The 9,160-nt window shown below is 46.6% G+C and overlaps 1 protein-coding gene across 1 annotated transcript in view; it reads left to right on the top strand.

The window, feature by feature from the left end:
* Positions 1-1,537: 1,537 nt before the first annotated feature.
* Positions 1,538-9,160, top strand: part of NELFA (negative elongation factor complex member A) — a 28,792-nt gene continuing 21,169 nt past the window's right edge. The window contains exon 1 of the mRNA XM_058546556.1: positions 1,538-1,797. Coding sequence (XP_058402539.1) covers positions 1,588-1,797 — 210 coding nt within the window. The 5' untranslated portion in view covers positions 1,538-1,587. The remainder of the gene's footprint in view (positions 1,798-9,160) is intronic.

Here is a 9,160-nt window from a genome sequence, read left to right as displayed (position 1 = left end):
GGTGGGCAGAGCCGGGAGATGTGAAGGGGAGATCTGGGCACAGGCACCCCTTCCAGAGGTGAAGAGGTCCAGGTCCTGAGCGCCTGAGGTGCAACCTGTGCTAGTGGTCCTTCCTCCTGCTCGCTGCCTGCAGTCTCTCTCAATCTCAGCTACAGTATCCTCTCCTCAGAGAGGTGGCCATGCGATGGTAAACAAGTCCTCACTCCTCTCAGTTTGTGACCATACTCCGGAGCGCCTCCGAGTTTGCTGTCGTCGTCCACCAAAGGCCCATTCCCGACTCTGAGCTCTGCAGAGACCGCTGGAGGCAGGTGAGGAAGCTGGCCTGGTGGGAAGGAGGGGGTTGGCCAGGGCAGGAGAGAGCCCCCTCGAGATAGAGGGGCACTCAGTTTTTGGCTGAAGCCCCAATTCTGTGGCTTCCTTGATAATGCCCAAGGCTGGCTGGAGCCTAGGGGTGGTAAGAACCGCCCCAAGGCAGGGCTGACTTCCTTTGGAAGGAGGCCTGACCCCTGATCCCCTCTTTGGGCACCTGGAAAGGGCAGGCCCAAACCTGGCAGGTGCGAATGTCAGGAACAGGCTCTAGGAAGGCCGCCTGCAGCTGACCCTGAGGACGTGGAGCTGCTGCAAGCATAGCCACTCAGTCCTGTCTCGGGACAGCTGCCCAGCAAACGGCAAACGAAGCAGGACCGGCCAGGCTTGAGAAGTTTGCCCAAGTCCCTTTCGGTGTAATGTGCATCACAGAACTGCCCTCCCATCACTCCCTGTCCCCTGCCCAGCTCTTTCTCCACACCCCCCTCACCATTGTAGGCTGCCCACTCCCTCTGGATCGCGGAACCCACAAAGGCAAAGGTTTGGGTCTGACTTGCTCGCTATTGTACCCCGGCACCTGGAACGGTGCAGGCACGTAGTAGGTGCTCAGCGCACCTGGACTGTTGAAGGAATGAACGCAAGCTGGACCCTGCCTGGCTCTCTTTGACAAAGATGTTCCTACAAGTCTTCTTGACCCGCAAGGCCGGCCGAGGACGCTCCCCCGTGAAGCGCGGGCGGGGAGGCCGGGGCCGTCTGCCTGCGCTGGTCTCGCTCTGGGACCCACGAGGGGAAGCAGGCGCGAGCCCGCCTCCTGGCCACCGAGAGGAGGGGTGCGCGGGACACCGGCGCGGGCGGGCCACGCATCAGCCTCGAGGCCCGAAGGGGACAGCGCACCGGGACGTCGGCCAACCAGGCAAGCACCCTCTAGCTCGCCCGGCGACTTCGAGCGCGAACGCCCGGGGGCCGCCGCCCAGCCTTCCGGGAGACCGAACCCCGAGCGGCCGCCAGCCGCGCCGCACGCCACAAGGCCGCGACGCCCCTCTCCGGACGTCATCTTCCGCGGCCTCAGTGAGCCGGCGGCAGGCGCCGCCATGTTGCGTTACGGCAGCCGGCGGGCCTTTCTCGGCATCGCCACGAAGCGTCTCGCCGAGGCCCCGCCCCTCCGATGCCGTCAGCGCGGCCCCCCCGAGCGGGCGCCGCCATGTCGGGGGTCCTCGCCGCGGGCGCGTAGGTGTCTTCATAAGATGCCGGCTCGGCGGCGTCTGGTTCTCCCCCCGCAAGATGGCGTCCATGCGGGAGAGCGATACGGGCCTGTGGCTGCACAATAAGCTGGGGGCCACGGACGAGTTGTGGGCGCCGCCCAGCATCGCGTCCCTGCTCACTGCCGCGGTCATCGACAACATCCGCCTCTGCTTCCACGGCCTCTCGTCGGCCGTGAAGCTCAAGCTGCTGCTCGGGACGCTGCACCTCCCGCGCCGCACGGTGGACGAGGTGAGGCGGGCGGCGGGGGCGCGGGGCCGGCCTCCCAGGGACCCGAGACCCAGGCCCTCGCACCCCCTCTCCTCCCCTCCTCCGCCCCCCGGACCGTCACTGCCCCGACCCTCCCCCCGCCCCCTCCTGACCCTCCGCCTTCCCCGGCCCTCACAGCCCGGGCCTCTTCCCCTCCGCCGGGCCTCACCCCTCCGGACGCCCAGCACCCCCTGTCCCCGACCCCCCCTCCCCGGGGCTCCCCCGGGCCCCGAATCTTCGCGGCGGGGGAGCGGGCGGGCGCCGTGCGGGGGTGGGTCCGGAGACCCGATTCCTGTGAGGAGAAGGCGGGGCCGCCGGCCCGCAGCGGGAGGTTGTGGGGGGCGCGCGGGGGGACGCGAGCCCCCAGCTGCTGTCGGGCGCCTGTTAGCCGCCGGCGGTGGCCGGTTCCCGCGCTGCGACCAGCCGGGGGTCGGGCGAGATGCCCGGACAGACGCGCATTGTCGGAGGAAAGCGGTGGCTAGCGCCTCGAATTCCGGAGCCGGGAGTTTTGGACCGAATGTAGGAAATACAGTCGTGGTTTAAGGGGGTCCGTGACAACGGCCTGAGGGCAGTGCTGGCCGGAGTCGCCTGCTGCTTAAGGCCAGACTTGGTTTTGTAGGCGTAGTATAAGTTTTCGGTTACTATCGACCTTAATTTTATTTTTCTTTTACAACATATCCACCTATCTAGATCAGTCCGTATGTGGGGGTTCTTTCAACACACTAATGTTTTTGCATCATTCTAATTGGTGGATATGTGAGATTTGTTTTCTGTTTTTGTCCTTAAGGGTATCTTGTATCACTTTTCGTGAAAAATAAACTAAGTAGTGTTTCAGAATATTGAGGCAGCATAGATGTTTAAACATTCCCAATTACGTACTGTTGCAATTATTGTTACATTATAGTTTATGATTGTTTTTTATTGTGAGATATAACGCAGACGAAAGTGCGCGTTTGTTCAGTTTAACGAATAATATAGGAAAGGGACTGTGTAATTAGGCGCCTGTGACTCTCGCGCGGGTGAAGTAGAACAGAAGCCGACCCCACCTCTGCCTGATCACAACCCTCGCCATCTCTCCTCCCCCACCGAGGGAGGTGATCATTTATTTGCCCTTCTTTGTAATTTCACCAATTATATATGCATTTGTCAACAATAGGGTTTGGTTTTGCCTGATTTGAGGTTAATATTATGGTATTTTGTGTGCGTGGTGTGGGTGTGTCTTTTTTTGGTTGACACCTTGACGGATTCATCCAAGTTGCCGCTGCCTGTGGTTTAATTTTCGTTGCTGAGTAGCGTTCCAATCTCTGAGCAGGCAGCATTTTATCCGCTCTATCGTAGGGAGACAGTTGGGTTGTGGTCAGCCTTTTGCTGTTGTGGATAATGCTGTTACCAACATTATTGTGTTTGTTTTGGGTGCCTTTAAGCACACATTTCTCCAGGGTATAATATCTAGGAGTTGAATTGGGGAGGGGGTCATGGTATTTTGCCAAATTGTGTTTCGAAGTGGTGGTGTCAACTCCCCACCGACGCTGGCCAGCCTGGAGGGCGTGTGAACTTGGTGTTCAGTGGCTTTAATTTGTGTTTGCCTTAATACTGATATGGTTGAGCATCGTGTGTGTTGATTCACTGTTTGATTTTCTTCTTTGTGAATTGTCCCTTCAAATCTTTTGGCTTTTTTCCTGATTTTTTTTCATTGCTTTATAGGAATTTTTTCTTTTTTAAATAAATGTTGGATAGCTGTCGTTTTTCAGTTATATATGTAACAAATATCTTCCAGTTGTGGCTTGACTTCTCTTTCTTCATGGAATCTTTGAATGCACAGAAGCTCTTAGCTGCAACTAGATAGGTGTATTTGTCTTCCCTTTGTGGTTGGGGCCGATTTTGTGTTGTTTAGGATATGCCCCCCTGCCTGAGGGGGTGGGGGACTCCCCTTTGTCTTGTCAGAGCTGTGCAGTTTTGCCTTTCATATTTGAGTCTTCAGTCTACCTCGAATTGATCATTGTGTGAAGCTGGAGTCCAGTTTTAGTATTTTCCACCTGAATGTCCACTTAGTCCGGCACTGTTGATCTGCACTGTCACTCCTGCTGTGGGTCTGTTGCTGGGCTCCACTCTATTCTTTTAGGCTATTTATATATCACTGTGCTAATAACCCGCTAGGTCCCATTACTGCCACTTTATACACAGTGAGTGTTGACAGCTGACAGAGCAGACCTCCTGCTTCACTCTTCAGGAGGGTCTTCGGCTGTTCTCGGCCCTTCACCCTTTGTATATGTTTCATCTTCACTTCTCAAGTTATACACACGTACAGCTAGTTGGGATTTTGATTAAGACTCAGTTGAATTTATAGTTCATTCTGGGCTGAAATCATGTTAATATTGAATCTTATAAATTGTGAATATAGGCATATCTCTCTATTTAGATCTTCTTTAAGATTTGTTATACAGTTTTATGGTTTTGTCCATAGAGGCCTCCATCTTCTGTTAGATACATTCCTAGATATTTTATATTTTTTCATGTTTTAAATGATACCTGTTAAAATTTTATTTTATTTTTAGATGCTTGTGAATAGCATCTGTGCCAAAGTATTAATTGCAATAATTTTCCTGTAGACTCTTTTTTTCTGTGTACTTACTATTATTTTCTTTCTTCTTCCAATTACCTTTTATTTCTTTTTCTTGCCTTGTTGTACTCACTAAGACACTCTAGTACATTGTCTTGTTTCTGATGACACAGGGAGAACTTTGAATGTTTTGCCAATAAATCTTATGTTTCCTGGGTTTTTTTGGTAGATATCTTTAATCTGGTTAACGCAATTCTCTTCTATTCTTAGAAGACTTAAAAAATTAATTGTGAATTTTTTAACAGCTCTATTGTGATGTAATTCACATACCATAAAATTCACCCATTTAAAATGTACAATTCAGTGGTTTTTAGTATATTCACAGAGTTGTGCAACCATCATCCTAGTCAATTTTAGAACATTTTCATCAGGCCCAAAATAAACCCTGTACCCATTAGCAGTCTCCCACCCCACCAGCCCTAGGCAATCACTAATCTACTTTCGGTGTCTATGGATTTGCCTATTCTGGACATTTCATATAAATGGAATCATACAATATGTGGTCTTTTGTGACTGGCTTCTTTTACTTAGTCTAATATTTTCAAGGTTCATCCATGTTGTGGCTTATATCAGTACTTTATTCTTTTTTATGGCTGAATGATATTCCATTGTATTGATAGACCACATTTTATTAATAAATTATTCATCAATTGATGAACATTTGGGTTGCTTCCACTTTTGGCTATTATGAATAACGCTGCTGTGAAAATTCATGACAGGTTTTTATGGACATATGTTTTCAATCCTCAGGTATATACCTGAGAGGAATTGCTTGGGTCATACAGTAACTCTGTGTTTAACATTTTGAGGAACTGCCAAACTGTTTTCCACAATGACTGCAGCATTTTTATGTTGTACACCAATGATATTTGAGTGTTTTGATTTCTCATATCCTTGCCAATCTTTGTTGTTATCTGTCCTTTTTATATAGCCATTCTAGTAGGTGTGAACATGAATGAATTTTGATTTTTATCAAATGCTTACATATGTAATGATATGTAATTCACCACATTAACAGACTAGCATTAATTGTAAACCAACCTGGCATTCCTGAGGTAAACCTAACTTGGTCACTTAGTGTTGTTGGATTATGTTGTCCTGATATTTTGTGTAGGAATTTTCTATCTATGTTCATGGGTGAGGCTAACCTCTAATTTTACTTTCCCAAACTGTCTTGTCAGATTTTGGTATTGAAGTTACACTACTCTTATAAAAGGAGTTGTAGCTTATCCGCTATTTTCCTCTTCTTTGGAAAGGTTGTTTAATAATGGAACTGTTGGGCCGGACCCGTGGCTTAGCGGTTAAGTGTGCATGCTCCGCTGCTGGTGGCCCAGGTTCAGATCCCGGTCGCGCACCGACGCACTGCTTCTCTGGCCATGCTGAGGCCGCATCCCACATACAGCAACTAGAAGGCTGTGCAGCTGTGACATACTACTGGGGCTTGGGGGGGGGGGAAATAAATAAAAAATAAAATTAAAAAAAAAAAAAAGAATGGAATTGTTTCTTCCGAAATGTTTGGTAGAACTTAGTAATAAAGCCAGCTGGGGGGCCTGAATTTTCTTTGTGGGAAGGTTTGTTTTTTTTTTTGGGAGGGGAAGAAGATTAGCCCTGAGCTAATATCTGTTGCCAATCCTCCTCTTTTTGCTGAGGAAGATTGGCCCTGGGCTAACATCCATGCCCATCTTCCTGTACTTTACGTGGGACTCGGCCACAGCATGACTCGACGAGCAATGTGTAGGTCCCTGCCCAGGATCCAAACCTGCGAACCCCGGGCCGCCGAAGCGGAGCACACGCATTTAACCGCTCTGCCACCGGGCCGGCCCCTTCGTGGGAAGATTTTTGAGTACCAATTTTTGGTTTTATATTCTTCTTAAATGAAGTTTTGATGTTATATTTTTCTAGGGATTTGGCCATTTCTACTAAAACTTCAAATTTATTGTCATAAAGTAGTTAATAATATTCTTTTTAATATCAGAAGTATATGCAGTAATAGTCCCTTTTTCATTTTTTTTTTTCTTGATTCATCTTACCAGATGTTTGTCAATTTTATAAGACTTGTCAAAGTACCGACCTTTGGCTTTGTTGATATTCTCTTATGTGTTTGTTTTTTGTTTCACTAATTTTTGCACTTTCGTTATTTTCTTCCTTCTACTTTCTTTGTGTTTATTTTTTTGTTCTTTTTCTAATCTCTTAGGATGGATGCTGACCTCATTTTCCAGCCTTTTTTCTTTCTAAAATATATACATAAAGCCATAAATGTTCTTCTAATCACAGCTTTAGCTACATCCTACAAGTTTTGATAGTGTTTTCATTACCCAGTCACAAAATCTTGTAGTTTTTATGATGCTTTCTTCACTAACCCCTGTATAATTTGGAAATGTTTCTTAATTTGCATATATTGGAGGGGGAGAGGTTTTAGTTGTTTTTTTGTTCATTTATTTTGTTTTGTGAGGAAGATCAGCCCTGAGCTAACATCCAATGCCAATCTTCCTCTTTTTTTTTTTTTTTTTTTTTTTGCTGAGGAAGATTGGCCCTGAGCTAACATCCGTGCCCATCTTCCTCTACTTTATATGGGACACTGCCACAGCATGGCTTGATGAGCGGTGCATCGGTGCGTGACTGGGATCCAAACCTGTGAGGCCCGGGCTGCCGAAATGGAGCGTATGCACTTAACCACTGCGCCACTGGGCCAGCCCCTTTAGTTATGTTTTTATTAGTGATTTCTAGCTGTATTGAATGCTTGTCAGAGACTATAGTCTATATTATTTCAGTTTAAGATTTAAGATTTACTTAATGACAAAATTTATGGCCAGTTTTAATAAACATTGCAAATGAGCTTGAGAAGCGTGTTTATTCTCTAGTTTTGAGATCTGTTGCCCAGTATATATTCATTAGGTCAAATTTGTTTAATCATGGTCTACTATATTCTTTTTGATTTTTTAAAAAATTATTTTATCAATTAGTGAGGGGGGTATGTTGATCTATATTATGATTATGGATTCGTCTATTCCTCTTTATAATTTTATCAACTTTTGCTTTATAGATTTTGAGGCTATGTTATTAGGTGCATGTAAGTTTAGAAGTGTTACAGTTGCCTTCTGAACTGACCTATGGATCTTTATATAGAGGTCTCTCTATTTGGTTTTGTCTTTAAAGTCTATTTTTGTTCAGCATTAATATAGGCATACCAGCTTTCTTCCATTGTGTGTGTGTGTGTGTGTGTGTGTGTGTGTATAGTTTGTTCTTGGGTTTTGTCCGTATTACAAGAAATTATAGTAAAGAACTCCCTTAACTAGATTGCAAAAGGACTAGGCCATTCTGGGTAATTAACTTTTTTGAAAAACACTTTTATTTATATTCTTGGTATTAAAAAAACTTTCTAAAACATCCTAAGTCACTTAGCTTAGTTATCTTTCTTTAGTTATTTAAGAGTCCTAATGGGGGACGGCGCAGTGGCATAGTGATTATGTTCGTGTGCTCAGCTTCGGCAGCCTGGGGTTCGCAGGTTCGGATCCTGAGCCCAGACTGATGCACCACTTGTCAAGCCATGCTGTGGTGGCGTCCCATATAAAGTAGAGGAAGATGGGCACGGATGTAGCCCAGGGACAGTCTTCCTCGGCGAAAAGAGGAAGATTGGCAACGGATGTTAGCTCAGGGCTGATCTTCCTCACACACACAAAAAAGAAAAATAAATAAAAAATACATTTAAAAAAAATAGAGGCCAGCCTGGTGGCACAGCGGTTAAGTGTGCGTGCCCCGCTTTGGCGGCCCTGGATTCGCAGGTTCAGATCCTGGGCGTGCACCGATGCACTGCTTGTCAAGCTGTGCTGTGGCGGTGTCCCATGTAAATTAGAGGAAGATGGGCATGGATGTCAGCCCAGGGTCAGTCTTCTTCAGCAAAAAAGAATAGGATTGGTGTTGGATGTTAGCTCAGGGCTGGTCTTCCTCACACACACACACAAAAAGTCTGATTCCTTATAGATATCATTCTGAAGGTTAAGCTTTTCTACATAGAACCATAGATACAGGGGGACTAGGTGACTGAGCTGTATGTGTTCCACACTGTATTAGACAGGGTTCTCCAGAGAAACAGAACCAATGGGATATGTGTGTGTGTGTATACCCTGTATATACCTATGTATGCCATATATAGAGAGAGTGAGAAAGAGATATTGCTTTATATTAAAAGGAATTGGCTCATGTGATTATGGAATCTGAGAGGTCCTAGGATTTGCAGCCAACAAACTTGAGATCCAGGAGAGCTGATGTGTAGTTCCAGTCCAAAAGCCAGCAGACTAGAGACTCAAGAAGAGCAGATATTTCAGTCCAAATCTGAACACTGGAAAAAAATGAATGTCTCAGCGCAAGTATTCAAGCTGGAGTGTTACTCAGCGTTTTTGTTGTGTTTAGGTCTTCAGTTGATAGGATGAGGCCCACCCATATTAGGGAGGACAATCTGCTTTACTCACTCTACCAATTCAAATCTCATCCAGAAACATCGTCACAGACACACCCACACTAATATTTGACCAGATGTCTGGCACCCCCTGGCCCAGTCAGGTTGACACAAAATTAACCATCATGCACAACATCTGCTACAACTTGTATTTCTTAGTGAAATCCTGAAACAGTACACTTGTTTTGTGGTTTATTTATTCCTCGTAAAAGCTAAGTAAACAACAGCTCTTAGCTAATACTGGGGAGGAGGAAAAGAGATTTCAGTGA

The sequence above is a fragment of the Diceros bicornis genome, chromosome 8 (assembly GCF_020826845.1).
Source record: "Diceros bicornis minor isolate mBicDic1 chromosome 8, mDicBic1.mat.cur, whole genome shotgun sequence".
Lineage (NCBI taxonomy): Eukaryota > Metazoa > Chordata > Mammalia > Perissodactyla > Rhinocerotidae > Diceros > Diceros bicornis.
The sequence above is the reverse complement of the archived record's forward strand: the minus strand, read 5'-3'. Positions and strand labels throughout refer to the sequence as shown.